The sequence below is a fragment of the Elgaria multicarinata genome, chromosome 10 (assembly GCF_023053635.1).
Source record: "Elgaria multicarinata webbii isolate HBS135686 ecotype San Diego chromosome 10, rElgMul1.1.pri, whole genome shotgun sequence".
In the NCBI taxonomy this organism is placed as follows: Eukaryota; Metazoa; Chordata; class Lepidosauria; order Squamata; family Anguidae; genus Elgaria; species Elgaria multicarinata.
In genome coordinates this window covers 5,879,749-5,899,166 of record NC_086180.1, presented here as the reverse complement: position 1 = coordinate 5,899,166, position 19,418 = coordinate 5,879,749, and the positions used below count along the sequence as shown (strand labels likewise).

The following is a 19,418-nucleotide window of genomic DNA, read 5'->3' as shown; positions in this document are numbered from 1 at the left end:
GTGCTTGTTTCCATAAACTGGATTCTGGTCTTTAGGACATTGGAAAAACTTTTTAAAATTTTGTCTAGAGATGTGAAGGCCTGGGAAAAAAACGGAAAAATTTGAAAAAAAACCCCACCCACCCCCGTTTTTTTAAAAGCCCCTTTTGGTTTTTTTCCGAAAAATTGGAAAAATTGAAAAAAATGAAGAAAAAACGGATTATGGGATGTTTTATTTTAGCATGATGAATAAAATGTTTAAGACAAGGTGTTCAGATATTTACTTCTCCAAATGATTTCTAAAAACTGTACAGTATCAGATTATTACAATGTCTGTGCACCAAGGACAAGCAAGCCTTAGGTTGTAAACTGAGACTACAACTCTCAAATGCAAGAGCAAGATGCATTTCTGCCTCTAGGGGGCAGCACTTCCATGGAAGCAGAGACTGAAACTACCGTATTTATTCAATTGTAAGATGCACACTATTTTCAGTACCACCAACGGAAAAAAAACACCCTAAGACACACCCGCGATTCTAAGACGCACCCCATTTTTAGAGATGTTTATATGGGAAAAAAGTGTGTCTTAGAATCGAAGAAATAGGGTAATACTGATAGCTATAGGTCAGAAAATGAGTCTGATTAAATTTCATGCATATTCATTGAATCTTGGTCTTCCCCCCATTTTTCTCAGTTCTTTTTATGGGAATGGGGGCTTTATGTCTTGACACTGGAGGACTAGCGGAGACATAAATAATTTTCTTTGTTACTAACGTTGGTGGTTTCTTCTACTTCTGTTGTTGTTGTTGTTGTTGTTTTAAATTGATTTTTTGCCTGCTCCTCATAAACTGGCAAACCAAAGAGGTTCCTAACAGTTCAGGAGCTTGTAGCTCCATTTGTTACCAAAAAAAAGTAAAAAAAGTAAATTAAATTTGTAATAATTGTTTGAATACACTATACATTTAGCTCAACTAAAAACTTTTCTTTTTCCTAAAGCTTTTAAAATTTGATGTTGTGCAGACTTTATACTGTCAGTTTTACCCTACCCTGTGCCTGCTTACCCTACCCTGTGCCTGTTTGCATTCTCTTCCCCTCCTTATTGTTTTACTATGATTTTATTAGATTGTAAGCCTATGCGGCAGAGTCTTGCTATTTACTGTTTTACTCTGTACAGCACCATGTACATTGATGGTGCTATATAAATAAATAATAATAATAATAATAATAATAATAATAATAATATACCAAATGTAATAATTTTATGCCAAACCAACTTGGACATAATTACATTTTATGTTACTAAAGTAACAAACTGACTTTCAGTCTGTAAAAAGTGCTAATATTGCATTATTTAAATGTTTCTGAAAATTTCCATTTTTTCCGACCCCCCCCCCCCCCGAAAAAAACCGGTTTTTTTCCACGGCTTCAAAATTTCCAGAAATTTTACATCTCTAATCTTGTCTACAAATTGCCTTTGTCCGTGGTGTCTTCATATTATCTACGCTTCTGGATTCCGCTCTAGATGTCAATGACAAACACAATCCTGAAGGAAACTGAGCAGCTCATAAGGCTGCTGATCATGTCTCTCAGGATAGCAAATCGGCAGCAAAGTTCATGCTAATTAGACGAGGTTTCTTTAAATTGACATTGGCATTAAGGAGGCTGCAGTTCAAGCCGCTTACCTGTATTTGGATATGTTTGGAATCAAAATGCCCAGACACCTAGTACGAAAGGCTTATCTCCACTTTTGTATTTAAAATAGCATATTAGGTATTTCCTTCCTTTTAGGGGCCGGAGTGAAAGGTGAGAGTTTGAAGATGCTCGGTTGTGTTTCTGGTTTTGCTAGATCTTCATGCTGCACTCTGCAAAATAATGGACTATAAGAATGCTCTGTAACTAAAGCAAAAGCAGTGGAAACTCTGTTTCACCATCTCTGTATACCATTTGCTTCTAATTTTGCATGGAAAAATAAGCAATACTTACTTTTTTTAGTGCTCTTTACAAATCTAGAGTCACTTTAAGACAGTTTTCCCCAACCTGGTACATTTAAGGTATTTTGGATTTCAGCTCCCATCAGCCTCAGGCACCATGGCCAATGGTCAGGGATGTTGTGCAATGTTGTCCAAAACATCTGGAGGTCACCAGGTTGGGGAGGGCTGCTTTAGGAACATAAAGCAGCCTTTCTGTTCCTAAAAGTAGTTATGTATAACTTAGTTTATTTATAGAATTTATCATTATATTTTAATACTTTTAAAACTAAACTCAGTTAGTAAATTTGTAATTGCTGTCTCAATAAATTAGAACTACATTAAATGACTGCTACAGAATCAGGAATACAGAACTTTAGAGAACAAAACCCAAATGGTTCATGAATGAACATTTTCTGTCAGGGATGCACTATGGCGACTCCACTCACATGTTGGGAAAATGAGCATATTATTTATTTATTACACTTATATACCACCCCCTTAGCCAGAGCAATCTGGGCGGTTTACAGAAATTCTAAAATTGAGATAAAAACAAGTATACAAAATTAAAATTTTTAAAACACAGAACATGCACGCATAAAGCATTAAAAACCATTTAAAAAACCTAAACATTTGGGTGATTGAGATGTGCTGTTATATGCCTGGGCAAAGAGGAAAGTCTTAACCTGGCGCTGGAAAGATAGCAGCGTTGGCCCCAGGCGAGCCTCGTCAGGGAGATTGTTCCATAGTCTGGGGGCCACCACTGAAAAGGTCCTGTCCCTCGTTGCATAAATGTCTATCAGTAAAATATACTTTAGATGAATAATTTTAATAAGGAATAGGAAAAAAATCTATGCCAGGAATTTTACTGAGAGGATTAAAAAACATTTCCCATTATTTCCAACCTCTAGTCTGACTATAAAAGTATTATTACATAGATTTTAGAAATCATTTTGAGGGGAGTAAAAGCTGGGTAACAATATATAAATACCTTGTCTAAATTCTAAAAGAACATATTTCATAAACCAAAGCTGTTCAGTTTTTACAGTTTTTCGGAAAAAACAAAAATTGCCCGGGGTGGGTGGGTGGGTTGGGGGAAAAAGTCCCCCCCCCCAATTTCCCCATTTTTTTCTTGAGTTTTCACAGCTCTAGTTGCATCATGTACAACCATCATTTGAGCCAGAGCGAGGCTGCTCTGTTTGACCTGACCTAAGTCTCACGTCTCCCTACCAGTACTTCTCACACCTTCAAGTAGCAATTGGTTCTTTGTTGCTGTTGGCTGGAACAGCAATTTGCATATTCAAGTGATTTCCTTAATTTGCCCAACTTGGAATCTTTGCTGTCATACCAAAGGCTCCATACTAGAGACGTTGGTCTTGGCATTCTGTTGGTTAACTTTATTAACAAAATGGATTTGGCTACGAACAACTACTTTGGAGATGTTTTAGTAGGTCTCCAGTGTGATGTGAAAACAGAACTGCTTGTTGTTCTTAGTTCTCTCTTGCTTGAGCAGCTGGGCTCGTTTGTCATTAAGCTGTGACGAAACGTTGACTTTAGAGGGGCAGGCATAAAGTGCTGCGAACACACCATTTGGGTTTAGGAGCCTGAGCCCCGCCAGGATGTGTTTAGTTTGAAATTATTTCTTTTACATGCTTATATTTGTCGTGTTTCTCAGAAAACTCCTGCTTTTAAAGGACGAGGCTTGCTAAGTAATCCACAAAGCTTTTATTAAGCAACAAACATCTCTTTCACCTGAAGAGAGTCTAACCTCTTGGAAACGTCCCCCTAGGCAAAACTATGCAAACTAAGTAAGACAATTGTCCGCTCAAGAAGAATAGGAAGCCACTTCGCAAACGCCTGCAACTTCAGAGCGCCTGGTGCGGAGGCAGGTTCTGGCGTAAAAGAACCAACTTTCTCACACCTTCCTTCCGCCCTGTGCATTTGAGCTTCTGGTGGACCCTAGTATCAGCTAGCTTGTCGGGACGCTCACCTCCGGAAGAATCCTCACTTCCCACTGAGTGTGTAGGATTTGGCCTTGAGGAGATAAGCTCTGGAGAGGGCTGACTCCCAGCTGGGGAATCGCCCGTGAGAGCTTCCTCCCCCACTGGTACAGGCTGGCTGGTACCAGTCTGGCGCTGCGTCTTCTAGTTCTGAATCTGATTCTGATTGATTACCTGAAACATCTTCTCCCAAAACAGGGGCAGTAGGGGTAGACATGACAATATTAAAGTATATATTGCTTTTGAGTTAAAGGTCTGGTCGTGGGAACCCTGCCCACCCTAAGATCTCTGCCCAGAGGGATTGTTTAACTGGAAAAAAATGCATTCAAATGATGGTAGAATAGTAGGTAGGGCCGAAAAGGCAACCTCAGGTACCTGATGTGTTATGATGACACTTGTCTTCTCACCCCTGTGCATGATTTGGCCCTTTAGATAAGTGAGGCTGGCTTCTAACATTTTGTTTGGGTGCCTAGGAATTGGAATTACTCTGTGTGTCCAGCAACGTCCAGCTGTTACGTTTAGTCAGAAACTAAGGAAACATTTGTGTATCTGCTTTCTATTTTATTGATTGATTGATTGTGTTTCTATACCGCCCCATAGCCGAAGCTCTCTGGGCGGTTCACAAAAATTAAGACCATTCAAAGTATAAAACAACAGTATAAAACCATAATATAATATACAATATAAAAGCACAACCTGGATAAAATCAGCAGCAGTGCAGAAATACAAATTTAAAATACAAATTTAAAACAGCCAAGTTAAAATTAATTTATAGACTGTTAAAATACTGAGAGAATAAAAAGGTCTTCACCTGGCGTCTAAAGGCATATAATGTAGGTGCCAGGCGAACCTCCTTAGGGAGCTCATTCCACAGCCGGGGTGCCACAGCAGAGAAGGCCCTGCTCCTGATAGCCACCTGCTTCACTTCCTTTGGCAAGGGCTCTTGGAGAAGGACCCATGAGGATGACCTTAGGATCCAGGCAGGTACATATGGGAGGAGGCGTTCCTTCAGATAGCCTGGCCCCAAGCTGTGTAGGGCTTTAAATGTTAATACCAGCACTTTGAATCGGGCCCAGACCTGGACTGGCAGCCAATGAAGTTGTAAAAGGACGGGCATGATGTCCTCTCCTGGCAACTTCGTTATGCTGCTGCTCCCCCCACCCCCCACCCCAGTGTTAATATTAATGAAAAATGGAGCAAGTTTGCACCTGAGAATCATAGAATTGGAAAGGAACTCAGAGGTCATCTAGTTCAACCCCTTGCTGATGCATGAAATCTAGTATTACAGCAACACTGATAGGTGCTTATCCATCCTCGGCTTAAAAATCCCTAACGAAGGAGAATCTGTACCACCATTTTCCTAATGTTTTGTGAAATCCTTTTCTTGTAATTTGAATCCATTTGGCCTGGATTCTACCCTCTGAAGCAACACAAAACAAATTTGCTCCATTTATGTGACAGCCCTTCAAATGCTTGATGATTGCTATCATACTGCCTGTTATTGTCTCTTCTCCAGCCTAAATAATCCTGCCCCCACCTTTTATCATATGACTTAGTCTCCACTGGCCCCTCACCATCTTTGTTGCCATTCTCTGGATATGCCCAGTTTCTTAATAGGCTTTTTAAACTGTGGTGCCCGGAGCTGGACGCAGGACTCCAGGTGCAAACCACAATGGAGTGGTGCCGTTATATCCCATGATTTGGACAGTATATGTTTTGATCCAGCCTAGAATTTTATTTATTATAGCACTTTTATCCCGCCCTTTAGCCAAAAAAAAAAAAAAAAAAGGCTCTCAAGGTGGCATACAGAAATAGTTCTTAAGATAGTCCCTGCCCACAGGCTTACAGTCTAAAAAACATAAAAGGAAACGAGATTGGGAGGGAGGAGGAAAAAAGCAAAGCAAAGCCAATTCAGGCACTAGATTCTTAGTTGTGAAATCCAGCAGCCACTTCCTCTCCTTCTAATTAGGGATGTGCTCCGCTTCTAATCGGACCGGAGAAGCAGGAGCGGAGTGGGGGGCTTCGCCTGCCCTTAAGGCGGAGGCGAAGAGGATTGGGGGGCCGGCGGAGCGTGGCGAAGAGGATCGAGGTGAAGGCGGATCCTTTGCCTCGATCCGGAGCTCCGCCGGAAAGGTAAGTGGGGTTTACCGGGCCCTGCCGCTGTCGCCCATGCGGCGACGGCGGCAGGGCCCGGTAACCCCCTCCCCGCCCTCCTCTCCCTTACCTGCCTCCGTCCGCGGTCCGTCGGCGTCTTCAATTGAGCCCGCGGTTCCACCAGGAAGCCTGGGCCGCTTGCGGCCCAGACTTCCTGGTGGAACCGCGGGCTCAATTGAAGACGCCGACGGACCGCGGACGGAGGCAGGTAAGGTCCCCCTCTCCCTTGGTCCTTTACCGGGCTCTGCCACTGGGACTGCCTTGAGTCTTGGCGTGCGTATGTATCCCTGGACAAGCTTTCATGGTGGCGAGTTTGAGGTTTCTAAAGTGCAAATTGACGGAGCTATGGAAAGGGGTGTGAATGGGGTGCCCGGTTTTCATAAATTCCCCAAAAATCAGGGGATGATGGGACTGCCTTGAGTCTCGGTGTGCGTGTGCACCCCTGGATAAGCTTTCATGGTGGCGAGTTTGAGATTTTTAACGTGCAAATTGACGGAGCTATGGAAAGGGGTGTGAATGGGGTGCCCGGTTTTCATAAATTCCCCAAAAATCAGGGGATGATGGGACTGCCTTGAGTCTCGGCATGCGTATGTATCCCTGGACAAGCTATCATGGTGGCGAGTTTGAGATTTTTAACGTGCAAATTGACAGAGCTATGGAAAGGGGTGTGAATGGGGTGCCTGGTTTTCATAAATTCCCCCAAAATCAGGGGATGATGGGATTGCCTTGAGTCTTGGCGTGCGTGTGTATACCTCCATGAGGTGTCATGGTGCCAAACTTGAGGTTTCTAACTTTCACAGAAAAAAAGTTGTATACTTTTTTAGCTTAATGCAAGCCTATTGGGGGGGGGGGAAATGGAGCTCCGATCCGGAGCTCCGAGCGGAGCGGAGTGGACATAGGTGGAGCGGGGGTGGGGCAGAGCGGCCCGATTCCCAAATCGCGGATCTGGAAGTGAAGCGGAGCGGGGGGTCCGTGCACACCCCTACTTCTAATAGCCTCATGCATATCAAAGCATGATGCAGAGGTGCCTGGCTGCTGCTTCCTTTCCCAGCAGCAACAGTTAGTAGCAAGAAGGAGGGGGCTTTCAGCTGGATTTGGATCCAGGCATGGTGGAGAGGTGCCTGGATGATGCTTCCTTTCCCACCCTGGATGCCTGGGTTGGGCGTCTGAGGGGCTGTGGCTTCGTGTACCCACAGCTAGACACTCAGGCCGTCCTTTTTCTGTTACAAGCATGTGCTTTTCCCTCCAACATGGGCATTCAATTTGTGCCTGAAAATAGCATGAGATTACAGATCCTTGCAGCAGCATGCTCCGTTGAACTGGAATATTCCAGGAGAACACTTCAGGTGTTGAATAAGCACGCCCCTGTTGCTGCACCTATTGATCATCAGGATTCTCTCATTTGCTGAGGTTTGTAGCAGAGCACCTAAGTAAATGGATGATGAGTAACTGAGTGGCCAGACGGAAGGGGAACAAGTAGCTTCTCCAGCCCTTCTGTGCAGCCCTTTTTGATGGCTTGGGAATTCCTGTATTTTCTTCACCGCCTCTCAGTCAAGACCACTGCAAGCCCACCTTGCCTTACGTGTTGTTCTGGCCTACCTGTCTTTGAGCCTTAGTGGGAGCAGAATAGTCACTGCAGCACAGCTCACCCATGTCTGTGTGGGTTTTTTGGAGAGGGGGGTAGTGTTAACGGAGTGAATTGAGGGACTGGCAAGGTTTAGCGAACGCCCACCACACGCTGCCTTGCTGTGTTCTGGACAAACTGTGAGCAGGAGTAGTTGCTGGGTTCTTTTTGGGGGATTTTGCTTTCCTTCTTTGCAGCCTCACTACAGCCTTTGTTCCTTGTAAAGATGGCTAAACGACATGTTAGACTCCAGATAAGGTAGCAGATAATAATCTGAGAAAACATTTCTCTACCATTTTATGGTACTGCTGTTATGCAGGTGAATGAAAAACAAATATTTGTGTGGTATATGAAGCTGTGTAGCCCATTCTCACATTATTGGGTACAAGCACAGAAATTGCTATAGAAGACTTAATTTCTAATAGAAGGGGCTTACAGCAAAACAGGGTGGGCACGGATAAAATAGCCCACCTACTCATTTCCTCGACCGTGCTAAACATTTTTTAAAGTATCTGCTTCGATTTCTTCGCATGAATCAGCCGTGAGATGTTACAGGTGCTCAGATATGTGGCTGCCTAGCAGTGTGGTTAGCACAAATTCTTTTGTCTGTTGACAGTACAAACAGGTTTCGTAATCCTGTTGGAAGATTCCTTTTCATAATGAAATGTTCACATTAATTTTAAAAATGTTGTTATTATCAGTTTAAAAAGTGCATCTTGAACCCAGAGCTGACATGACAGATTCCCCCACCCCCCATGTCTTATTCCCCTGGATATATAAATATTCTTTGTTTATAGCAGTGGTTCCCAAACTTTTTCAGGTCACCGCCCCCTTGGTTCCACAAACTCATGCCCAGCGCCCCCTACCCTACACTATAAAAATCATTATTCAGAATAGCAGTTTTCAACGACCCACGAAGGAAGATAATAATAAAATTCAAAACAGTAACAATTAATTGAACATTCAAAATCCAATTACATTTTAAAAATTTATTCAATTAAACATAATTGATGAACTTGATCCAGTGATATAATCTTTTCAAAGTCTGATAGTCATTTAGCAAGAATATTAGATATCACATTTAGTAACTAGGGTAGAGTACCTCACTATTCTGTAAATTCTTAATGTGATGGATGGGCTTGCTAAGTGATACCAGTTTCCCAATGTCTGGTTTAAAGTCACTTAACATGAGTCTTAAATCACCACGTTTAGTAATCTGGAGTCAATTTCTTTGCTTGGAGAGAAGTAGGCAGACCACACTAAAACCCATTTAAAGGGGCCGCACTCCTCTGGATCCTGCTGGTCTGGGTGCCCGGGCTGAGTGGCGGCCAGGCAGAGGAGCTGAGCTGAGGAGCTGAGAATGGCCCCTTTAAATGGGAAGCACCCACTGCAGGCTTGCCGAGGCAGGGAGGGAGGGAAAAGAGAGTGAATGCCTCTGTTTTGCAGCAGGCGTGGCGGGGCACACCAAAGCAGGATATGTCTCTTCATTAGCGTTTTGGTGCTTTTGAAACATTTCAATTCACCATTAAAAGGCCTCTTCTTTAACGGCATTAATACATGTGCGGATTCTTCCCTATATGGCTTGGGACCAAACTACCTTTTCACATAAAAATGCCCCTGGGTTTTAAGACCTTCTGGAGAGGCGCTTCTCGGAAAAGACCACCTCGAGTGCCCTCCTGCCGCCCCCTTGCCTCTTAACGCCCCCCTATGCAATCCCACCGCCCTTTGGGAACTACTGGTTTTATAGTAAAATAAAAAGTGTGTGTGTGTGTGTGTGTTTGTGCCACTAGTGCAGGGTAGTATTTTTTGTGGTGTTGCTTGTCAGCAGTAGGAGCCGACTTCTATGCTGAGACATGCTTCAATGCACCGTTACAGTCACTCATACTCTTAAGGCAAAGCCTGACTCTTTTCTGGACCTAAACTTGTCAAAATAGCCCGTGGCAAAAAGCGAAAGCTTCAGTGCCAGAAAATAGACAATTAAAGTTCTTATTTCCATCTTAAAACATTGTGTGTGTTTTTCTTATTGCACACTGTATATCTTGAAAAAAGCTAGTAGCTCTAGTGGTGTGGGTACAAACAATGATGTGCTTCTAGTGCTAAGTATTTTCAGAAGTAAGAGAAGGGCTCTAGTTTGAGACTAGGTACAACCGGTAGACATGAAATCTTCTAAATAGTTGAGACTGGCGTAGAGTAATGGCCAGGATAATGAGAGACAGAAAAGCTCTGGATCATTTTTCTCCTTAACCTTGAACTTTCTGGGGGACTTTGGGGCAGCCATTGTCTCTTCCTCCATCTTTAATATGGGCATATACTGGTCTTTGTTAATCGAGAGTATTGAGAGGCAGTGTGTGAAGGATTTTGAGTCTTGAGGAAAAGCACTATATAAATACCATTTCTTCTGTGATTGCCCCAGTTTCGTTCTCCACAATTGTGCATAATTTTTGTGAACCGCCCAGAGAGCTTCGGCTATTGGGCGGTATAAAAATGTAATAAATAAAAATAAAAAATTGTGCTCCACCTAATGTGTTCTGCTATTCTGTTTTTTTCCTGTCTTCATTGATCTTCAGATAATAGTTTAATGTTTGCTATCTCCTGTATGTTCCCAGCCCCTCCAAACAATCTGTGTTCCAGAGAACATCTTAACCCAACTTCCTCAGAAGTAGTGACTTCTGAACATCTGGGGTACTTGTCTTAACTCCTCCAAGGAATTGATTTCTCCAGTTTGTTGAGAAATTTAAAGGTGCATGCACAAAAACACCAGTAATATGTAAAGAATAACAACAATCCAATCAATTCAAGGTGCTGGTTTTAACCTATAAAGCCTTACATGGTTGGGACCACAATACCTGACGGAACGCTTCTCCTGACATGAACCTACCCGTATACTACAGTCAACATCTAAGGTCCTCCTCTGGGTGCCTACTCCGAGGGAAGCTCGGAGGATGGCAACAAGGGAGAGGGCCTTTTCAGTGGTGGCCCCGCAATTATGGAACGATCTCCCCAATGAGGCTCGCCTGGAGCCAACATTGTTATCTTTTCATCGCCAGGTCAAGACTTTTCTCTTCTCCCAGTTATTTAACAGCATATGTTGGGTTTTTAACTGACCCAGAATTGTTGTTTTAAATGGATATTATGCAATCTGTTTTTATGCTTTTTATGGTTTTAAATTCTGTATATCGATTTTTAATGTCCAGTGTTTTAATCTTTGTAAACTGCCCAGAGAGCTTCGGCTATGGGGCGGTATATATATAAATGTAATAAGTAATAACTTGCAGGCTCTGATACTTATAACAGCAATCTTTGATAAGAAGTAAGTTTACAACCAAAGTAAAAAAAGTCTCAGAGTTTACCGCTCTGCTTTCTTAGGTGCAGAGATTGCTTCGAAAATACTAATGTGGTTGGAATCAGAGTATATTACGTTGGATCATATTTGTACTTTTTGATTGACCATTTCAAACAGCTCGATAGTTAGCAGATGCTCAATAACTTGGAAGGATTATTACAGTATTTTTTTTCTGGTACATTGAGTTCTGGTTCTCCCCCCCCCCCTTTGTCCCCTGCAACTTGTCACATTTCATGTTTACTCCTTGTATTTTTGTTCTTCAAAAGAACACAAGGCATGTGAACACAAGGCATTCTTATGATGTAAGAATTCTTCTTTTAATTACTGTAAGCTTCCTCAAACCTCTTTAGTGGGTTTTAAATAAGAGAGATACCGGCTTCCTTCAGCTGTTCTTGCAAGTGCACTTGAGATCTTCCTCCCGTCAATTTGATTTATGGTTAAGATTATGCACAACTTAAAAGCATTACTTACTTGCTTGGATGATGAGGGGGGATTTTTTTCCCCGGCCTTCACGATTAAAAGCAGGTGGCTCCTTTAGAAGAGCCACCTCAGATACTGAATGAGGTTTCATTTTACTGGCTACTATGTAAATTGTTGCTTTTAAATAATATTCCATCCTATTTGTAAACTATGTCTGTTGATAACGCTGTGTGAAGGCCTCCAACTAACTTGCCCCAAACATCACAAACTTGAAGCTTGACTTCCAGCTTTTTGTATATAATGTGTCTCTTGGGGGTGGTGGTGGTGGGTTTCTCCTGTCCTATAACTGCGGTGTCTTGTCTCTTCCAGTGGTCTTATTGTTCCTGAGAGGGAGAGCAATGAGACAGTCCCAGAAGTTGTAGCCACTTCCGGCTATGCTCTCTTGCATTTCTTCAGTGATGCAGCTTACAACTTGACAGGGTTTAACATCACCTACAAGTAAGTTTATAGCTACTATATAAGGATAGGAAGGGCTGTTAAGTACTTTATGGTCATACTTGTGTAAGTTATTCCCTGATAGCATTTTGCAGGTGCTGTTAAAAATAATATGTAACTTGGTGGATGGCAAGGGTTGTGTCTAAGTCCTCTTTTTATTAGACAAAAACGCCTAGATCATAGAATCATAGAATAGTAGAGTTGGAAGGGGCCTAAAAGGCCATCGAGTCCAACCCCCTGCTCAATGCAGGAATCCACCCTACAGCATTCTTGACAGATGGTTGGTTTCAGTTCCATTAGTAAAGCAGATTATTATTTTAGACTTGGGGCTCATCTACACCAAGGAGATATTCCACTATGAAAGCGGTATATAAAAGGCAGGAGCCACACTACTGCTTTATAGCAGTATGGAAGTGCAAATGAAGTGCACTGACAAATGTTGGAGCCCATGACACATCTTCACCAAGCAGGCTATAACACTATGAAAATAGTATGAAAGCGGTATATGGTATGTGTCAATGGGCCCCAACAGTTGTCAGTGAACTTCAGTACCACTATAAAGCAGCAGTGTGGCTCCTGCCTTTTATATAGTGCTTTCATAGTGGAATATCTGCTTGGTGTAGATGAGCCCTTGTTGGGAGTATGGATAGCTGATTGTGTCACAGGTATTGTGATATTGGTTGCCACCTGCTCCTCAGATAAACGCAGTATGTTCTGTATTGTTCTGTAAACAAATATTACATGTTTCTATGTAATGCCTCTCTGTATGAAGGTGGTCTGTAATTCTCTACACTTAACTTGGATTTTTTTTTAAAGTGGTAAAAGAGGAACTGAAATCTGAAACAGAAATGCAACCAATGACAGCTAGCCTTTGTTTCAGTGTTGTAGCTATAAACACTCTTTGTTGTTTATTCGTTCAGTCGCTTCCAACTCTTCGTGACTTCATGGACCAGTCCACGCCAGAGCTTTCTGTCAGCTGTCGCCACCCCCAGCTCCCCCAAGGTCAAGTCTGTCACCTCCAGAATATCATCCCTCCATCTTGCCCTTGGTCGGCCCCTCTTCCTTTTGCCTTCCACTTTCCCTAGCGTCAGCCTCTTCTCCAGGGTATCCTGTCTTCTCATTATGTGGCCAAAGTACTTCAGTTTTGCCTTTAATACCATTCCTTCAAGTGAGCAGTCTGGCTTTATTTCCTGGAGTATGGACTGGTTTGATCTTCTTGCAGTCCAAGGCACTCTCAGAATTCTCCTCCAACACCACAGTTCAAAAGCATCTGTCTTCCTTCGCTCAGCCTTCCTTATGGGCTGGCTCTCGCAGCCATAGGTTACTACGGGGAATACCATTGCTTTAACTATGCGGACCTTTGTTGTCAATGTGGTGTCTCTGCTCTTAACTATTTTATCAAGATTTGTCATTGCTCTCCTCCCAAGAAGTAAACGTCTTCTGATTTCCTGGCTGCAGTCAGCGTCTGCAGTAATCTTTGCGCCCAGAAATACAAAGTCTGTCACACTCTACAGCCTGAAATTCTAGAAACTGTAGTACCATCTTGTGGCAACAGTCAGTATTTCACGACGGCACAGTGCAAGGGCTTTAGAAACATAGGAAGCTGATTTGTAGCAAACGATCAGACTATTTATCTGTCTAGACCAATAATGTTGCCTCTGGCTGGCAGCAGCTCTTCAGGATCTCGGGCAGAGGTTTTTCCTCATCACCTGCTTCCTGAAGCTTCTTCAGGGAAGTTCTTGGGGATTGAACCCAGGATCTTATGCACACAAGACTTGTGCTCAACTACTGAGCTATTGTCCTACCATAGTTTGTTTCTCTGAAGGAAACACATATACAGCAGCCATGTGATTCTCCTGGCTCCTGAACAAAGGGTACACACAACCTGGTTAGGTATGGCTGAAGTTCTTTAGCTTTTGAGCCAGGCTCGTATCTGAGGACCACATGATGCCGGCTTTCTCCTGCCCACAACAGCTCACCTCTGCCAACTTCTAATCTTGTGATCTGACCACAGATATGCGTCTCTTAGGGACATCCATTTTGCTCTACTGCAATACACTGCATGTAGGGCTGTCACTGAAGGGAGTTCAGAAATGGCCCTAAACGTGACAGTGAGAATCTAGGCTGCAGCGAGTCACCTGGAGCACCTCTTACTTCAGAACTTAACTGGCTTCCAATTTCTTTCCAGGCGCAATTCCAAGTGCTGTTACTGACTTTCGGACCTAGATGGCCTTAGAACCATAGAATCATAGAATAGCAGAGTTGGAAGGGACCTACAAGGCCATCGAGTCCAACCCCCTGCTCAGTGCAGGAATCCACCCTAAAGCATCCCTGACAGATGGTTGTCCAGCTGCCTCCTGAAGGCCTCTAGTGTGGGAGAGCCCACCACCTCCCTAGGTAACTGATTTCATTGTCGTACTGCTCTAACAGTCAGGAAGTTTTTCCTGATGTCCAGCTGGAATCTGGCTTCCTTTAACTTGAGCCTGTTATTCCGTGTCCTGCACTCTGGGAGGATCGAAAAGAGATCCTGGCCCTCCTCTATGTGACAACCTTTTAAGTCTTTGAAGAGTGCTATCATGTCTCCCCTCAATCTTCTCTTCTCCAGGCTAAACATGCCCAGTTCTTTCAGTCTCTCTTCATAGGGCTTTGTTTCCAGACCCCTGATGTTTCCAGACCCCCTGACCCCTGATTCCAGACCCCTTGACCTAGAGTACCTCCGATATGACCCTGCCCAAGCACATAGGTAATCGTTAGGGGTTCTATTCTGAAGTTGGGTTGGTGGCTACACATAAGAGGGCTGTTTAGTGCTTGCTTCCCTTGTGGCCTTCTAGTGGAGGCTAATGGCTCCCATATTTCAGAAGGCCTCTGGTATGACGGCAAATTCCCATTTTGCCTGCTGCTAACTATCTTTCTTTAGCATTTTTAATGTTCTATTTTTAATTCTCTCAAAGTTTTATTAATGGCTTTAATTCATTGTCTGTTGGTTCCAATTTTGTTAGGTATCTTATGTAGGGTACAATGTGGGATACAAATACTTCTAATAAATATTTTCCCCCCCATGTCACTCGAGCATAGCCTAGTATTCCCATGAACCCACTTTCTGGCCCTACAAATACATGTCTCCTTTTTCCACGTTTCACCTATCTTGGCCTTATACTCAAATAATAATAATAATAATAATAATAATAATAATAATAATAATAATAATAATATATTTATTTATTTCTTACCCGCCTCCACTTTGGATCGAGGCAGGGAACAACATTAGAACAGGAATCAATATATCTTAAAAATTCATGATTTAACATTGATCTGGATAGGCCTGCCGGAAAAGGCTAGTCTTCAAAGCTGCCTTAAAATCACACAGAGAGTTAATTTTACGAATCTCCTCCGGAAAGGCCGTTCCACAATCTGGGGGCGACAGAAGAAAAGGTCCTCTGGGAAACTGATGTCAGCCTAGTTTTAGCTGACTGAAATTAACCGCAAAGACCTTAAACTTCGTTGTTCTGTATATGGAAGAAGAAAGAACAAGGGGACAGGAGCAGGCAGAAGAAACATCATGGCCTGCTCCTGTTGGACTCTCTTTCTCTCTCTCTCTCTCTCTCTCTCTCTCTCTCTCTCTCTTTCCTCCCCACTCCCTCCCTCCTGAACTCCTGTTCCTTGTGTGTCATGTCTTTATTAGACTGTAAGCCTGAGGGCAGGGACTGTCTTTTTTGCTAAGTGTAAGCCGCTCTGAGAGCCTTTCTTGGCTGAGGAGCGGGGTATAAATATGATAAATAAATAAATAAATAAATAAAAATATACATGGGCTCCAGAAACATGTTCGAAAGGCTAGGGAAAATGTTAGCCTTTCACCACCCCTTTGAGCATAATGTGGTTAAAGTATTTTAAGGGGTAGAATATGTTGTTCTTCCAAAGTAAAATTGCCAGCCACTTGGTCATGCCTGACATAAACTTTGTGTGTGTTCTCTGTTAACTTCTTCGTTCCCTGAGTTGCTTACTGAAAACAAATCTTTGACTTAGCTCTTACCGTTCTCTGTCCACAGCTTTAATGTGTGTCCACATAACTGCTCTGGCAGAGGGGAATGCAAGCTCACCAACAGTAGCAAAGTGGTTGAATGTGAGTGTTCGGAACATTGGAAAGGAGAGGCCTGTGATATTCCCTATTGCCCAGAAGATTGTGGCTACCCAGACAGAGGGCAGTGCAATATGAATAGTACTCAAGAATGTGTGTGCTTCTCTGGCTGGCAAGGTAGGTGATACCCTACTGTGCTAAATGTCATGTCTGTGAGTTTGCAGTGGCTAGCAAGGTTTTTTTTTTATTGTATTCACATTTTTATTTCCAGTTAAATGTATTCTGACAGCCAATAACACCTAGACTAGAGATTTGCAGCCGCAGTTTCAGCTATCTATTTGGGCTCCTATATGAAGCTTGTTGTGGTCCTATAGGTCTCTCAGAGCACAGCACTCTCTTGTTCTAGGCCTTGGGTGAGAATCTGCCCAGTTTTTCTTAAATTCCTCAACTTGCTCTATACTTTCTTCCCCCACCCCTTTGGCTGGCTTTCATGATTTGCCCCATACTGTCTAAAGACTCTTTGTCCTCCTATCCACTGCTGTTTCTGGTCCTCCTGCCTCCTCACCTTTCAGCAACTTTGATCCTTTACCCCATCATGGTATACAACCCTTCTGTTGCTAGGCATTATATTGGGGTCTTTAGTCAACCAACTTGCCTTCTGTGCTTCTCACAGTAGCTTTACTTAGAGCAGTTTTGGGGAAAGTACTTTGGCTTCTTGATACTGCCGCATTGTGCTTGCGCATTTCCTATGACCTCAGTCATGTGTCATAGGAGAGGAATGCAGGCCTCAGATACGTCTACAGTTTCTGCCTCTTCCCTTTAGCGGTTTCCCCTTTTTGAAAATCAAAATGTAAGTATGGAAAACAGAAATGTGAGACACTTGTGCATCCACTTTTCAGCGCTTCCGCCAATGTTGGCAGCCAGATAATCATCACTGTGTGCTTTTAATTTTTTTTTGACCCTTTCATTTCAGAAGTTAGTACATTTCTGAACGATCTGTGATAGCCAGCCAGTTTTTAGTGCACTTATAACCATATAAATGTCCATAATTTTTTTTATCTCCTGTGAGCTGGCAAGTGTACATACAGTACAAGTACTGCATTTTAGGTCTGATTGCACCTGCTACCGGTAACACATTTCGCCCTTCTTAGGTACAGACTGCTCAGTTCCTGTTCCAGCAAACCGCTCATTTTGGACTCGTGAAGAATTCAACATTCCCAAGCTTCCTAGAGCCTCCCATAAAGCTGTTGTCCAAGATGATGTCATGTGGGTGGTTGGCGGCTACATGTTTAATCACACGGATTCTGAAATGGTTTTGGCGTGAGTAAAATGAAAAATAAAACTTTGCAAGATATAAACGGAAATTGTAGTATGTGGTGAAGGGCAGATAGGGTGTATGGGCCAGTTCCACCCAACTGCGCTCCTGATTGACACTTCTCAAATTTAGAGGATGTCTTATGATTGCGTGTGTAACACCAACTCTTTTACCACAGACTTCCAGTGAAGTGCTGTCATTCTCTCCCTCTGACCTTCCTGAAGCCACCTCTGTACGGGCTTCCTTCAAAGGCAGCCTAGAAATACTTAAGTAAATCAAACAATGTGTTTGTCCTACCTTGCTTCTTTGTATACCCAGGTAGAGTGTCACACCATGTGAAGCACCCATGGCTGCATTTGGGCAACACACCTTACTGCTGTACTGCCCGATAGGACTGGAAGTTCAGTTAACTGCCTGAGATACTTGATTGGTTTCCAGACCCCTGATCATCCTGGTTGCCCTCCGCTGAACACGCTCCAAGGACGCAGACAACCTGGAGCGTGTTCAGAGGAGGGCAACCAGGATGATCAGGGGTCTGGAAACAAAGCCCTATGAAGAGAGACCGAAAGAACTGGGCATGTTTAGCCTGGAGAAGAGAAGATTGAGGGGAGACATGATAGCACTCTTCAAATACTTAAAAGGTTGTCACACAGAGGAGGGCCAGGATCTCTTCACGATCCTCCCAGAGTGCAGGACACAGAATAACGGGCTGAAGTGACAGGAAGCCAGATTCCAGCTGGACATCAGGAAAAACTTCCTGACTGTTAGAGCAGTACGACAGTGGAACCCATGACAATGGAACCCAGTACAACCATGGAACCCTAGGGAGGTTGTGGGCTCTCCCACACTAGAGGCTTTCAAGAGGCAGCTGGACAACCATCTGTCAGGGATGCTTTAGGGTGGATTCCTGCATTGAGCAGGGGGTTGGACTTGATGGCCTTGTAGGCCCCTTCCAACTCTGCTATTCTATGATTCTATGAGGGATCTCTGCACTGAGTGCATTGCCACAGTACAGGCCTTTTCTTGTCAGGGATCCACCGAGCAGCGGGAGTAAGCAGTAGAGCTGTTAAGGGTTGCTGGCTTTAAGCTCAGTGGTTTACCCTTCCTGTGACCAAGCAGAGATCCAGGGGTGCCGTGCCAGGCTTTTGCGGGATCTCAAGCCAGGCATGTCCAGTTCTCTTGCTTCCTCCCCACCGTTCCCTTGTCTTCTCGATGTTATTTTTCCTTGGCTTAGACAGAGTCTTAAGGAGCGGCTGTGCTTCAGGGCTCTCCATCCCAAATAGTGCTGGTGTAACTGCATTCCAGTTGTGGGGTCAGGGGTTCCTAAAACAGCCTAGTCTATTGTCTTTCCCCCCATAATTGCCTTTCTTTGGGACATTTGATTACATGGTGAATCAACAGTACTGGGTTGGTTGCGAACTTGTAACCAGAAACCGTAGAACATGAGGCAGCCACCAACCTCTGGGAATTTCCACGTGACTCTGTTGAACCAGGAACCATTTTTGGGAGGGAAAACAGGGTGTATTTTTTAAAATAAACAATAATAAACATGAGTCTTATTTATGTATGTATTTATTTATGTATTACATTTCTATACCACCCAATAGCCGGAGCTCTCTGGGCGGTTCACAAAAATTAAAACCATTCAAAGTATAAAACAACAGTATAAAACCATAATATGGAATACTTTGTTTAGTGGCTGTATAGGACTTCATTAAATCGACACAGCTGTCTTTAGTAAAGATTTCCCAGAAGTGGCATTTCACACGATTGTCTATGTAGCAGCCCCTGAACTTCAGGGCAAAAAATTGCAATCCTTTTACACATCTCCAGTATTGAATAAGGTGGGAGGGTGCCGTTGCGCTCATGTCCTGCTTGTGGGTCCCTGATCGACAGCTGATTGCCCACTATGTGAACAGAATCAGGTATGTATGGTATGGAGAACGTGGACAGGGAGACATTTTTCTCTCTCTCTCAAAATACTAGAACCCAATGGGGTCATCCCATGAAGTGATTGGTGGGAGATTCAGGAGAAATAAACCAAAGT

The 19,418-nt window shown here is 43.3% G+C and overlaps 1 protein-coding gene across 1 annotated transcript in view; it reads left to right on the top strand.

Annotated features, from left to right (window-relative positions):
• ATRN (attractin) overlaps positions 1–19,418 on the top strand; it is a 214,451-nt gene that overhangs the window by 49,648 nt on the left and 145,385 nt on the right. The window contains exons 5-7 of the mRNA XM_063136067.1: positions 11,856–11,984; positions 16,028–16,233; positions 17,208–17,376. Of these exons, the coding sequence (XP_062992137.1) occupies positions 11,856–11,984; positions 16,028–16,233; positions 17,208–17,376 (504 nt within the window). The remainder of the gene's footprint in view (positions 1–11,855; positions 11,985–16,027; positions 16,234–17,207; positions 17,377–19,418) is intronic.